At 45.2% G+C, this 15,589-nt stretch overlaps 1 protein-coding gene across 1 annotated transcript; it reads right to left on the bottom strand.

Moving 5' to 3' along the window:
* Positions 1–3,413: 3,413 nt before the first annotated feature.
* LOC147086488 (Ig heavy chain Mem5-like) lies at positions 3,414–10,054 on the bottom strand. Its single transcript, XM_085978357.1, has 8 exons — positions 10,000–10,054; positions 9,031–9,363; positions 8,620–8,940; positions 6,684–6,785; positions 6,555–6,585; positions 6,284–6,336; positions 5,689–5,738; positions 3,414–3,796 (listed from the first exon to the last, which is right to left on the bottom strand). The coding sequence occupies exons 1-8, from the start codon at positions 10,052–10,054 to the stop codon at positions 3,704–3,706; spliced, it is 1,038 nt and encodes a 345-aa protein (XP_085834483.1). The 3' UTR covers positions 3,414–3,703.
* Between the last annotated feature and the right edge of the window lie 5,535 nt (positions 10,055–15,589).

Raw genomic sequence — 15,589 nt, 5'->3', positions numbered from 1 at the left:
GTCTGTTAGCTGTTTGAAAATACGTTTTCAAATGGGGTATAGGATCTGTGGTGCAGTTACACAAATCACTAAAAGTAGTGACACAGGTTAACAAGGCCATTAAAGCAAGCAAACCAAGCACTGGTGTTAAATTATAGAGGGATAGAATTGAAAAGCAGAGAAGTTGTGTTGAACCTGTATTGAACATTGGTTAGACCACACTTGGAGCACTGTGCACAGTTCTGGTCTCCATATACCTTGGTTAGACCCCACTTGGAGCAATGTGCACAGTTCCGGTCTCCATATACCTTGGTTAGACCGCACTTGGAGCACTGTGCACAGTTCTGGTCTCCATATTATAAAATGGATGTAGAGGCAATGGATAAGGTGCAAAAAGTGATGTATAATGGTGATACAGAACTGAGAGGTTATACACATGATGAAAGATAGAACAGGCTGGGGCACTTTTTTCTTGAAAAAAGAAGGCTGAGGTTTGGCCTGATAGGAAGAGAAGTTGTTTTGACTTGTGAAATGACCAGAAGTGGGGGCCATAAATATAAAATAGTCACCAATAGATCCAATAAGGAATTCAGCAGAAACTCTTTTACCCAGAGAGTGGGGAGAATGTGGAACTCGCTACTACAGGGAGTGATTGAGTCGAATAGCATAGATGCATTCAAGGGGAAGCTGGATAAACACATGATGGAGAAAGGAATAGAAGGATATGCTGATGGGGTGAGATGAAGAGGGGTGGGAGGGGGCTCATGTGGAGCAGGAACCCCAGCACGGACCAGTGGGTCCGAACGGCCTGTTTTTGTGCTGTGAACACTTTGTAACTTTGTAAAGCAGAACCTTTCGGCTGTGACTGAAAGCGGTTTGCTGGCGATGTTAATAATTCGCAGCGGTAATACACTTCGCTCTTCACATTAGGAAATCGGTCAAAGATAAGAGTAAAATTCAAAGGCTCTTTCGCTGAGATGCTGTGATATATTTCGGGCACACCTTCGCTTTCATATACATTTAATAGCTGGGCATGAGGCCGTTGGTGTGGTGATTAATGGATCATTTAGCTGGTTATTAGGCTCTGAACTCATCGAGAAGCTGTTGTAATTCATGTACCGAGGGGATAGAAACATGCCGAAATTAACAATATTCTGTTATCAAAATATTCTGCACACATATTACAAAGAGTATTTGGAGACACTTGTCACAAGGTCACTGCAGGTGAAAAGGCATTTCTGCCAAACGTAGCTCAGGAATCCAGAAAGATTCTGACCTTCTCGCCCATCAGGGCAGCCAAACTGTTTCCTAAATGACTCCAGGAGTTTTCATTCACACCGCACTACCCAGAGGACCATTCCATGTGCTGATCACCCTTTGTGTGATGAACTTCCAGAAATCAGTCTTCAATTTGCCTTTTATTTCATCCTACTAGCGACAGGAACAGAGGAACAGGAGGAGGCCAATCAGCCTCTGGAGCCGGTTCCACCATTCAATTAGATCACGGATTGTCTGTATCTTAACTCCATTCACCCGCCTTGGTTCTGTAACCCTTAATACCCTTACCCTACAAAAATCTATCAAACTGAGTTTTAATATTTTCAGTTGACTCCCAGCCTCAACAATATTTTGGATGAGAGTGTTCCAGATTTCCACTACCCTTTGTGTGAAGAAGTGCTTCCTGACATCATCCCTGAACGGCCTGGCTCTAATTTTATGATTTTGCCCCCTTGTTCTGGACTCTCCCCACCAGAGGAAATAGTTAATCTCTATCTACCCTATCGAATCCTTTAATCATCTTAAACATCTCAATTAGATCACCTTAATCTTCTAAACTCAAAACAATACAAGCCTAGTCTGTGCAACCTGTCCTTAGAATGTAACCCTCTTTGCCCCGGTATCGTCCTGGTGAACTTAGATCTACTTTATAAAACCCTACAGTATAAATTTACATTAACCAGAGCACGGTTGTTAGGAATTTATTCAAATCCTCTTGTGATTTATTGAACTGTTTCTGGGAGATGGATTTGAAAGGGTCTTTGCCAGGAACAATATTTGTTGCTCCTGAATCTCATGCGGTTGTACATGCTGATTCCAAACTAATCAGAAGGGGAATACTTAGGCTGATGTGACTCTGATGGATAAAGCAATATAACCACCTATGGTGCAATCCTGTATCTGTTTGAATATTCTCGCCCAATACCGTGCATAGCTGGAAGCTTGAACATAGGAATCGCTGGATGAGAAAAGGCCAAGGTTCACCGAGTTCACCTTCTACCATCCCGGTGATCCCATGATACAATGATAATGGAGTTGTCATGGCAATCCATCCCTATCCACGAGTCTACAACAGACCCAGACCTGACGTGAGCAAACCCCCAGTGGTGGAGAGCTTTAGGAAACCACAAGCCCAAAGTCACCCATTCCTCCCAAGCCACGCGACACTCACCATCTGTCTCTGACATGTAGTTTTGACATTAATACACATAGCAAAACACAACACCCAAAGGTAAAATGGAACCAGACCCAATTCCCCGCATTTCTTCCCGCGATTCTCTCCTGTTGTGTTCTCAGTCTGTAAATGATTAAGCATCTCGCTTCTCAGACAAAGGATATCGTCGCTAACAGTATCTCAATTCAGGACATAAGAACATAGGAACTTAAGAAATAGGGGCAGGAATAGGCCACTTGGCCCCTCGAGCCTGCTCCGCCATTCAATAAGATCATGGCTGATCATGGGCTCAAAGCCACCTCCCTGCCCGCTCCCCATAACCCTTCACTCCTTTATCTTGCAAAAAGCTCTCTATCTCCAATTTAATGACTCAGCCTCCACGGCTGTCTGGGGAAGAGAATTCCACAGATTTACGACCCTCTGAGAGAAGAAATTCCTCCTCACCTCAGTTCTAAAAGGGTCACCCTTTACTCTGAAACGATGCCGCCGTGTTCTAGATTTCCCCACAAGTGGAAACATCTTCTCTGCATCTACGTTGTCGAGCCCCCTCAGTGTCTTATTTGGTTCAATAAGATCACCACTCATTCTTCTAAATTCCAATGAGTATAGACCCAACCTGCTCAACCTTCCCTCATAAGGTAACCACCTCATCTCTGGAATTAACCTAATGAATCGTCTCTGAACTGCCCCCAATGCAACTATATCCTTCCTTAAATAAGGAAACCAAAATTGTACGCAGTACTCAAGGTCTCACCAATACCCTGTACAGTTGTAGCAGGAGTTCCCTGCTTTTATGCTCCATCCCCGTTGCAATAAACCGATATTGTCAGCTCAATAGTCATTGAAGTTTTATCCCGATCACTTTTAATTACAAGTGAAGTATTGGTCGATAGGAACCACTCGTGTAGCGTTACATTCGAAGAATAATTTATTTTATTTATTCACAAGCATTTGCAAATAAAAATGTTGTTATTAACTGGAGCTGCAGGATGATCAGGAAAGGTTCAGAGAAACACCAAACCGAGAACTCCCTGCTCTTAATGTTTGTCTCACACTTGAATTACACCAATGCAGTGGAATATCTTTACAATACTCAAAGCACGTTCGTTTACATTGAACAGAAAGAGTCTTTGCAAACTCTGGCAAGTGCAGGCAGGTAGTTCAGATGTTTGACGGGAGTCTCCGTGCCTCCATTCTTATTCTCGCAGGCTTTTGGTTCTTTTGTAAGTCCGGTGTCCTCCCTCATCCATCGGATAGAAACCCTCCGGGTTCTCACCCGCGACCCGCCTTCATTTTTGATGACTTTTCCGAGGCAGCAAATTCCAGAGAGGCGTAAAGTATCTGGTCTGGAGGGCCGCCCTGAGAGAGGAAAATATATTAAACATTGACATTTCAAGATATTTAAAGGCAAGTCAAACTATCTGGTCATGTAGTCGCGTTTCATGGAATCACAGAATGATGCAGCACAGAAGCAGGCCATTCGGTCCATCGTGCCTGTGCTGGCTGTTTTAAGGATCAGAAGAACATAAGGAAATAAGAATTAGGAGCAGGAGTCGGTCATACGGCCCCTCGAGCCTACTCCGGCATTCAATGAGATCATGGCTGATCTGCTACCTCAACTCTTCTTTCCCACCCGATCTGCACATCCCTTGCTTCCCCTAGAGTCTAAAAATCTATCGATCTCTGTTTTGAATATACTCATCGACTGAGCATCCACAGCCCTCTGGGGCAGAGAATTCCAAAGATTCACTACGCTCTGAGTGTAGAAATTCCACCTAATCTTCGTCTTAATTGGCCTACCCCTTATCCTGAGACTATGTCCCCAAGTTCTAGACACGCTGGGCAGGCAGAAACAACCTTTCATCATCTAGCCTATCAAACCCCTTCAGAATTTTGTAAGTTTCTATGAGATAACCTCTCATTCTTCTAAACTCCAGAGACTATAGAGCCAATCTATACAATCTCTCATCATAAGGCAGCTCTCTCACCCCAGGAATCCATCTAGTGAACCTTTGTTGCATCACCTCCAAGTAGACCAAAACCAAATACCCAGACAGAATCACACGCCATCACAGGTCCTGAAAGAAAGTAAGACTTGTATTTCCACAGCATCTTTCATGACCTCAGTACGTTCCAAAGCGCTTTGCCACCAATTAAATATTTTTGAATCGTAGTTACTGTTGTAATGTGGGAAACGCGGCAAACAGTCTGCGCACAGCAAGCACCCACAAACAGCCCACCTGAGAGAACAGACGGGGCCTCAATTTAACATTTCATCTGAAAGACAGCACCTGCGACAGTGCAGCACTCCCTTAGTACTACCGCTCCGACAGTGCAGCGCTCACTCTGTACTGCCCCTTCAACTGTGGCCCTCCCTCAATACCACACTGGGAGCATCAGCCTAGATTTTTGGGCGCAAGTCTCTGGAGTGGGACCTGAACCCATAATCTTCTCACCCAGAGGCGAGAGTGCAACCCACTGAGCCATGGCTGACAACCACACGCACTCGCACTCACTTGCACACACAAACAATATCACAAACACACAAACACACACACACGCACACTTCTACGCACACACACGCACACACATACTCACAGACACTCACACACACGCACAAACACACACACACACTCACACTCACACACACACTCGCACACAGTCACACTCACAAACACTCACACGCACACACCCTCACCCTCACACACACATACAATCACACACACTCAATCACAATCTATCCAAAAAATTTCCTTCTTCGACGGCTTACCATAGAAACATATTTTGACTTATTTGTGAAACTATGCTGGGTGTCGTCTTGTTTCTGAATCTTCATAATAATAATTGTGCAAATATATTAGAAACAGTATCTCCGCCGGATGGGAGGCGGGGGGGGGGGGGTGTTGTGGGGGGAGTGGACATGGATTCAATGTAGGTATAAAAAAATAGAAAATAGCAAAAAGTTGGAAATCTCAAATAGAACCAGAAACTGCCGGAAATCCACAGTAAATTCTGGCGAAGGCATTTTACCCGGAACATTAACCGATCCTTTCTATTATCAGATGGGAAAAGGGCTGCAGGATATGTTCCGTTTCCAGTTGGAGCAACGAGTCGATTCGCTGCAAATTAAGACGATCTGGACGATGACCTGCTCAATGCCAATCGCGTGAAATATCCCGGATGCGGCGCATTGCACCCATCCCAGAAATCACCAACTTCCTGGATATGATTGCAACAGGTTCAATGAACTTACTTACTTGAATTGCACCCTGATGTGTCCGCTTCACCTCCATTTGACGAGTGTCACCTGTGTATTAACAGTTAAGAATATGATTTTAAACATTCTCAATTCTGGTTAATCGATAATTAATTATAGATGCACCATGCGCCAATCATCCCCTAATATGCCAATGGTCCACCAATATGCCAATGGTACCACAATACGCCAATTGTCCATCAATATGCAAATGGGCCACCAATATGCCAATGATACCCCAATAAGCCAATAATCACCCAATATGCCAATGGTCCAAAATTACGCAATGGCACCTCAATATGCCAATAGTCCCCCAGTACACCAATCGTCCAACAATGCGTCAATGGTACTCCAATAGGCCAATGGTACCCCAATACGCCAATGTATAGACACGGGCGATCCACCCCCCGGTGTCTGGTGTCTATTGGCCATCTAATGCAAATATCAGCATTAATAACCAATAATTAGCCTTTCTATAGGCCCAGCAGACATGAGCACGATGGCAGGATATTTTGATGGCTGGAAATGAAGTTATTGATCTTTGAAATATCCCACAATTGATGTTCTATCTGCACCAACATTTCAATCCAACTCACCCAAGTGTCGCTCATTTCTTCCCGCTCTTGTCGTTCTCTCTCTCAAACTAAAACTATATGCGAACAAAAATGTGAAACAAGCATTACTTCTTGTAAATCCTTGGTCACATGCCATAAATATCAAGAACAGAATTGTGGAAAGGACTTTGAATCAACCTTAAAAGAATGTGGAAAATATTGAAATTGGAGTCGGGGTTAACTGTATTTTGACACAGTGTTAAATACAGTGAGACTGTTACTGATGAACTTTGTAAATGGTTCAGTTACTCACCTTTCCTTGTGGGGTCTCTTGACTCGTTCTTCTGAAACAATTAACTGTAATTAGCATTTAACGCTTCGAGAAGAGAATCACTTTAAACAAACATTTATTCAAATATTCCTGGTAAATGTAAATTCTCACCTGATCTGCCGCTTTTATGATTCCAAATGGAAATGAGGATCAAGACTAGAACCAGGATCACTGAGACAGTTATTGAAACGGGAAGGGTCGGAATGCACCACTCTACAGAGAGAAACACTAAGAAAATGATTCTGGGTGAAATCATTACTTTCTGGGATTCTCTGATGAGAAACTTGAACCAGTTACAATGTAGGAGCATCAAAACCGGGGTGTGAAAGGAAAAACCAGCCAATGCGACTAATATTGGAGAAGTGAAAGTTGAGACAAATTGACAGACAGCACTCTCAGTATTGCCCCATAATTTTAATAATGCACAATCAAATCATACTACTTGAAAACTGAATCATAGAATGATTACAGCACAGAAGGAGGCCATTCAACCCATCGTGGCTGTGCCGGCTCATTGGTGGAGCTACCCAATTAGTCCCACTCCTCTTCTCTTTCCCCATAGCCCTGTTAATGTTATCCTTTCAAGTATGTATCCAATTGCCTTTTGAAAGTTACTATTGAATCTGCTTCCACCGCTCTTTCAGGCAGCGCGTTCCAGATCACAACAACTCGCTGTGTAAAAAACTGTCTCCTCATGTCGCCTCTGGTTCTTTTGCCAATCACCTTAAATCTGTGTCCTCTGGTTCCCGACCCTTCTGCCACTGGAAACAGTTTCTCCTTATTATTCTATCAGAACCCTTCATGATTCATGATTGAACACCTCTATTAAATCTCCTCTTCATCTTCTCTGCTCTAAGGGGATCAATCCCAGCTTCTCCAGTCTCTCCACATAACCGAAGTCCCTCATCCCTGGTACCATTCTGCTAAATCTCCTCTGCATCCCTCTCCAAGGCCTTGACATCCTTCCTAAAGTTTGGTGCCCAGAACTGGACACAATACTCCAGGTGTGGCCCAAACATTGCTTCTGTACTCTATTCCTCCATTAATAAAGCCAAAGAGTCATATGTTTTTTAACAGACTTCTCGACTTGTTCCACGACCTTCCAATATTTGTGCACAAACACCCCCATGTTTTATGAGTGATAAACTGGAATGATTACCCAATTTAACTGAGGCTTCATAACCCGATTAAACGAAAATATATTCTACGGGTTAAGTGGGGATTGATAAGGGGGGTTCGGGTCTTTAAAGCAGGAAATGAGAAAATAAACGGGTGGAAATGAGCGAGAGTCTGATCCCAACAGACGCGTTCAGCCAACTATTTCACCGCATCTCTTGACTAGGTTCAGGTCAGAAACCGTGCTCACTCCAGTCCATTCCATCGCCCGTCTCCGCCCTTGCCTCAGCTCATCCGCTGCAGAAACCCTCCTCCATGCCTTTGTTACCTCTAGACTTGACTATTCCAATGCATGCCTGGCTGACCCCCCACATTCCATCCTACGTAAACTTGAGGTCATGCAAAATTCGGTTGCCCGTGCCCGCACCAAGTCCCGTTCGCCCATCTCCCCTGTGCTCGGTGACCTACATTGGTGCCCAGTTAAGCAGCAGCTCGATTTCAAAATCCTCATCCTTGTTTTCAAATCCCTCCATTACCTTGCCCTTCCTAACCCTGTAAACTCCTTCAGCCCCACAACCCCCGAGATATCTGCGCTCCTCTAATTCTGCCCTCTTGAGCACCCCTGTTTAAAATCGCTCAACCTTCGGTGGCCGTGCCTTCTGCGCTGTATCTTTCTAAGATGACACGCAGAAATTTAAAGTCAGCCAAGAGCGGAGAAAGTTTTTACAAGACCTGGGACGAAGGGTAACCGTGGCTTATTTCAATGTATTTTATAACAGACTGACCGCACTACTCTCCTGATATATAGATATTCATGCTCATCCCGTGGTGTTGCTTTATTTACAGACTTGAGGCGCTTAGGAGCGAGTGAACTACTTCAACTGACGCTAAAGCTGAATACTGAACTTCGCTATACAGATCACCGACTCACCTGCCACTGTTTTGTGGAGCGACACGCTCTTGGCCCAAGATTTGTCCTTGGAACCCAGCTCAACAATACAGGTGCAGACCCCGCCGCTTCTCCAGGCTTCCCCCGAGACCGTCACATGGCTTCTGATGCTGTAGGTCCCGTCCGGGTCCAGTGTGCCGGAATCGCTCCGTCCCTCGGTCACCTGTCCGGTAACGTTCCAGTAAATAACAATCTGGTTCGAGGAGACGCCAGTGACCAAACACACCAAGGGGACGCTGTCACTTAAATGCGGCTCCCCTGGCGGAGCAAACACCAGCACAGCCGTCTTGGGAGTGGAACTGTCTGGACAGGGATTGGGACACAGTTAACTCTTAGTTTACACCGAATGATATTGCTGTGCATGATCTGAATTCAATTTGGTTTCGCTCTTACCTCCAACCAGCAGTGTGGATCTATTCCGGAGTGGTGCATAGCTACCCCTACCAGCACAGTAATACAAGCCAGTGTCAGCCACCTGCACATCGCGGATTTCCAGGATCAGGATATATTTGGTGTGTCCTCTTTTAGAAGTAAACTTGCAATCGGTCCGATTACAGGATGGGATATCGATTAGTCTCGGGGCTTCGCCCACACGCTGCTTGTACCAGAAATAGCTATTCACAAATTTCACTTCATAATTCTGGTGACATTCCAATTGAAACGACTGGCCGACTCCGACTGTTACTGTGAAGGGGCTCCGAGACAGAAGGGGCTGGGATTCTGCAACTAGAGGGATTATTGTTACATTAGAACTGATTATTTAGCGATAGAAAGAAGCCGCGTTGAAACACCTCGCCTGTAATTTCAGAACAGTATCATTATTGCCTTCAGTTATTGCTGGTTATATCCATTCTCTAGTTCCCCTTTACTTCACCTTACAGAGGGACCAGAAAGTAAACCAACATTACCAACAACAACTTTCTTTGATATCGCGCCTTTAAAGTAATTAAACGTCCCAAGGCGCTTTACAGAAATTTAACACCAAGTCACAGAATTAGAGTCACACATATTAGGACAGGTGATCAAAGGCTTGGTCAAAGAGGGAGGTTTTATGGAGTGTCTTAAAGGAGGAGAGAGAGGCGGAGAGGTTTAGGGAGGGAATTCCAGAGCTTAGGGCCCAGGCAGCTGAAGGCACGACCACCAATGGTGGAGCGATGGAAATCGGGGGTTGCTCAAGAGGCCAGAATTGGAGGAGCGCAGAGATCTCGGAGGGTTGTAGGGCTGGAGGATGTTACAGAGATAGGGAGGGGGCGAAAATATCAACTGTTAGCTCGGTCACATTTATGCCTTGGTAAACACAGTCCACTTATTTCCAGTTTTTGGCTGATTCCATGTAGGAGTTTGCAACCGTGTCTCACTCACCGTAAGGCCAGAACACGTGGACAATGAGGACCAGGGAAAAAGCTTCCTTGAACATCTTGAGGCCGGAACCACGCTCAGTTATTCCCGTGCTCGCTGCGAACATTCTGCAGTGGGAGTGGGCTCCGAGTGATCCGAGCGCACACAATTGGTTACACCACCTTCAGATGCGATGGAAACTATTACGAGCTAAGCCTCTGGGTGCATTATCCTGTTGGATGCCACGCCTCGAGCATTTTACATGTGGGCAGCGCCTGTGCGTCACAGCGGTCAGTCTAATGCAAATTGCAGAGTGGCCATAAAGAGCTTTCGATTATAGTTCGGAGAGGGTGACAGAAAGGTTATAAGAAAGAAATATTTATATTTATACAGCGCCTTTCACGACCACCCGACATCTCAAAGCGCTTTACAGCCAATGAGATACTTTTGAAGTGTAGTCACTGTTGTAATGTGCGAATTATGGTATGGATGTGGGCATTTGTCATTGTTCTGAATATTAAATTCGGCAGTTAACGTTTAGAGGGTGCATGAACAGAGAGCCCTGGGGGTATGTGTGCACAAATCGCTGATGATGGCCGGGCAGGTTGAGAAAGCGGTTCAAAACAACTATATTCTGGGCTTCATAAATAGAAGCATAGATTCCAAAAGCAAGGAAGTTATGATGAACTTTTATAAAACACTGGTTCGGCTCCAACCGGTGTCCTGTGTCCAATTCTGGGCACCGCACTTTAGGAAATGTGTGAAGGCCTTAGAGAAGGTGCAGAAAAGATTTAAGGGAATGATTCCAGGGATGAGGGACTTCAGTTACGTGGAGAGACTAGAGAAGCTGGGGTTGTTCTCCTTAGAGCAGAGAAGGTTGAGAGGTGATTTGATAGAGGTGTTCACAATCATGAGGGGTCTGGACAGGGTAGATAGAGAGAAACTGTTCCCATTGACGGATGGGGCGAGAACCAGAGGACACCGATTTAAGGTGATTGGCAGAAGAATCAAACGCGACGATGAAGGAACGGCAGATATTTGTCCAAGTCAGGTTGGTGTGTGTGACTTGGAGGGCCGAACTTGGAGGTGGTGGTGTTCCCATGTGCCTGCTCTCCTTGTCCTTCTAGGTGGTGGAGGTCGCGGGTTTGGGAGGTGCTGTCGGAGAAGCATTGGCGAGTTGCTGCAGTGCAGCTTGAATGGAGATAGTACACACTGCAGCCACGGTGCGCCGGTGGTGGATGGAGTGGTCATTTAATGAATGATACTGAGGGTCAGAATATGATCAATTACTCCTGTGCAAACACCGGGCAATGCAGATAAACAGGACGCGGTGTCACATGGAAGGAGAGGCTGTAAATGAGGTCAATGTACTCGAGTCTGCTCTCGGTTCAGTTGAATCTACCCTGGGTGACAACTGTCTTCTGAGTGCGGTTGAACATGGTGCCTCACTGTTTGACCTTTCTGTGTGTGAGCGGCTCACCTGCAGAAACAGGAAAACCACAGAGAGCTTCTAGCTCCGCCATTATTTTCCAGCTCAAGTCAGAGTCTCGGCCAGCCGTTTCCCCAACTCGCTGCACTTTGCACATCTCTTCGCAAGCGGCCCGAGCAGCGTGGTCTGTGGTATTCAGAGCAACAGGCGCGGTCACAGCCAAAGCGCGTCTTCGCTGCCAACGAGCTGTCCACTCTCTGCTTCAAGCTCAGGCTCGCTTCTTTGTCAGTTGAGGTCAGGCATTTCCGCATCATGGTCAAAAATTCAGTAAATGGCCTGGTCTATTCAAAACCAATTCTACCAGAAATTCATTCTAAAATTAAAATTGATGTAACTTTCTCTTAACACCCAGTTTCCAGACCGCTTCATTCTTCTGAAGATGGCGACCCTTGACATAGGTTCCATAGGCGCCTTCCATAGAATTACACAGAATGTGCAGCACAGACACAGGCCATTCGGCCCACCTGGTCCGTGCCGGTGCTCATCCTCCAAACGGGCCTCCTCCCACCCCTCTTCATCTCCCCCCATCAACATTACCTTCCATTCCTTTCTCCCTCATGTGTTTATCCAGCTTCACCTTAATTGCATCTATGCTATTCGCCTCAACCATTCCCTGTGGTAGCGAGTTCCACATTCTCACCGCTCTCTGGGTAAAGAAGTTTCTCCTGAATTCCCTAGATCTTGTCTGCTCCACAAGAGGAAACATCCTCTCTATGTCTACCTTATCAAACCCTTCCATAATCTTTAAGACCTCTATCAGATCACCCCTCAGCCTCCTCTTCTCTACTCAATCTTTCTGATGAGTATAACCTCTCAGTTCTGGTATCATTCTCGTGAATCTTTCCTGCACCTTCTCCAGTGCCTCTATATCCTTTTGTTCATATGGAGAGAACTGTGCACTGTGCTCCAAATGCGTTCTAACCAATGTTCTCTATAGTTTAACATAACTTTCCTGCTCTTCAGTGCTAACCTTCTAGAAATGATTCCTAGTATTTTGTTTGCTTTTTATGGCCTTATTAACCTGCGTCGCTGCTTTTAGTGATTTGTGTATTTGTTCCCCCAGCTCCCCCTGCCCCGCCAGCCCATTTATAGTCTAATTTTCAAAGGAGTATTTGGCCTCCATATTCTCCCTAACAAACAGCACCACCTCACACCTATATATATTGAAATTCATTAGCAAGTACACGCCCATTCTGACAGTTTTGAAAAGTCTTCTTGTAGTTTTTCACAGTCCCCCTCAGTATTAACTGTACCTCCCAATTAGGAGTCCATTACCCAATCCAAGTCCCCATTCTTTATGTGTGGGCGGAGACAAAGCAAAACCAAAGACTGCATTTGAACCGCACCTTTCGCTTCCTCAGGGCGTTCCAGGCTGCTTTCAAGCCAATAACGTACTTTTGAAGAGTAGGCACTGTTGTAATGAAGGAAACGCGACAGCTAATGTGCGCACAGCAAGATCCCACAAACAGCAATTCATTAAATGACCAGATCATCTGTTTTTCGTGATGTTGGTTGAGGGATAAATATTGGCCCCGGGAAACCGGGGAGAACTCCCTCTGCTCTTCTTCCAATAGTGGCCATGGGATCTTTTACATCCACACCCAAGAGGATAGGCTGGGCCTCGGTTTAACATCTCATCTCATACAACAGTGCGGCGCATCCTCAGTACTGCCCCTCCGACAGTACGGCACTCCCTCAGTACTGCCCCTCTGACAGTGCAGTGCTCCCTCAGTACTGCCCCTCTGACAGTGTGGCACTCCCTCAGTACTGCCCCTCCAACTGTGTGGCGCTCCCTCAGTATTGTCCCTCCAACAGTGCAGTTCACCCTCAGTATTGCCTGTCCGACAGTGCGGTGCACCCTCAGTACCGCCCCTCCGACAGTGCAGCGCTCCCTCAGTAATGCCCCTCCGACAGTGCAGCAGTCCCTCAGTACTGCCCCTCCGACAGTGCGTTGCACCCTCAATACCGCCCCTCCGACAGTGCAGCGCTCCCTCAGTACTGCCCCTCCGACAGTGCAGCACTCCGTCAGTACTGCCCCTCCGACAGTGCGGCGCTCCATCAGTACTGCCCCTCTGACAGTGCAGCAGCACTCCATCAGTACTGGCACTGGGAGGGTCAGCCTAGATTTTGCGCTCAATCTCTGGAGTGGGATGTGAAGCCACAACCTGCTATCACTGAGCCGCAGATAAATTTATAGGCATCACTCTTTGCCCAAGGATGTCTGGTTGCTTTATACCTTTCATCACTGAAGGTTTGAAATAAGTTAACAGATTTTCTGATCAAAAATGAGTTAATGCTCGGAAATGCTCCCACTTGATCGATAGCGTGGGACTGCTGGCATGGGAGGAGCCCCAACTACACCCGTTTTCTTTATTTCCCCTTTTGTAAAACTATAACCCCGCTCAGTTTGCTCAAGAGTGCTATTTTCATTTGAATCAGTTTGTATTGTTGAAATCACCAATTGGCTGGAACATCACGCTCTGTTTATGAGGCTTCACAGAGATTGGTTAACTGCAAACTCTTCAAGGTTATATAAAGCGACGGAGATGTAGACAGAGATCATGGAAATAGCGAGATATAGAGATAGAGAAAGATGCAGACACAGGCCTTGAGGTAGCGATTGAGGTAGAGACAGATATAAAGATAGAGATGAAGATGGAGGTAGAGATTGAGAGAGAGACAGAGATAGAGATGGTGCTATATATAGATAGAGTTAGAGAAAGAAAGATAAAGATAGATAAATAGGCAGGGAGACAGATAGATAGAGATAGTGAGGTCTAACCCTGACATATTAATGCTAATTACTTAATTTGTTAATTATTGAAACACAATTTTGTCAGGGTGTTTACATAGAGCCTAGCAGTTTAAGGGTAATATACGATTGATAATAACTCTCTGCTGTAAGTGCATCTCTGGACTGAATTATATTTGTTGTGCACTGACTTTAAATTTGCTCCAAACACCAAACATAGCGCAATTTATTCCATTATATGTTTTTACTCGTCCAATATCAGTCGCCTTGGCTGGTTTGTCCTTTCACACCCCGAGTTTGATGCTCCTACATTGTAACTGGGTCAAGTTTCTCATCAGAGAATCCCAGAAAGTAATGATTTAACCCAGCAGCATTTTCTAAGTGTTTCTCTCTGTATGGTGCAGCATTCCGACCCTTTCCGTTACCATAACTGTCACGGTGATCCTGGTTCGAGTATTGATCCTCGCTTCCTTTTTGCAATCATGACGGCGGCAGATCAGAATTGAGGTTTATCAGGTGCATTTCAATAAATGTTTGTTTAATGTGATTCCCTTCTCGCAGCTTTCAATGCTAATTACTGTTAATTGCTTCAGAAGAACGAGTCAAGAGACCCCACAAGGAAAGGTGAGTAACTGAACCATTTCCATCAGTAACAGTCTCATTGTATTTAGCACTGTGTCAAAGCCAATTAACCCCCAACTCCGATTTCGCTGGTATATTTTTTTTATATTTTCCACGTTCTTTTAAAACTGATTCAAAGACCAGCCCACAATTCTATTCTCAATATTTATGTCACGTGACCAAGGATTTACCAGAATTAATGCTTGTTTCATATTTTGTTCGTGTACAGCTTTAGCTTCAAAGGAATGTTTCGCCATATGAACAGAGAGCAGACCACGGTCTACGTCATCTTAATTTCCATCCAATCCCCATTGTCGCTCCGAGTGGGAACAGAGCGAATCCATCAACCGCACTGGCATCTACTGATAGAAATGATCAGTTAATGTTTCGGGCATAATGTATTCGACAGACACTCAACCGCAGCGGCATTCCAGCAGTTTTTGTTTATATTTCAGGTACACAGAATTTGCAGCGTTTTTATTATTTCTACAGGGAGTCGAGGTCCCCCCAGCCCACCCCGGTGGGGTGATTGTTTTTAATACTTTAGCCACAGGAATCATTATGGAGAGGCAGAAATGCGACGACCTTCCTAGATAATTGTGAAGCTAACACAAACTATGTTGGTAAATGGCTTCCATGGTAAGTTGATATACAAGACTTAAGATTGCAATTATGTACGTGTGTATGTCTGTGTTTATATGTGGGTGAGTGTGTGTTTATATTTGTGCGTGTGTGTGTGTGTATGTGTTTGT

The sequence above is a fragment of the Somniosus microcephalus genome, unplaced genomic scaffold, assembly GCF_052327205.1.
Source record: "Somniosus microcephalus isolate GS21.2 unplaced genomic scaffold, FLI_Smic_1.0 unresolved_chr7, whole genome shotgun sequence".
NCBI lineage: Eukaryota > Metazoa > Chordata > Chondrichthyes > Squaliformes > Somniosidae > Somniosus > Somniosus microcephalus.
Note: the sequence above shows the minus strand (reverse complement) of the source record. Positions and strands in the feature narration are given on the sequence as shown.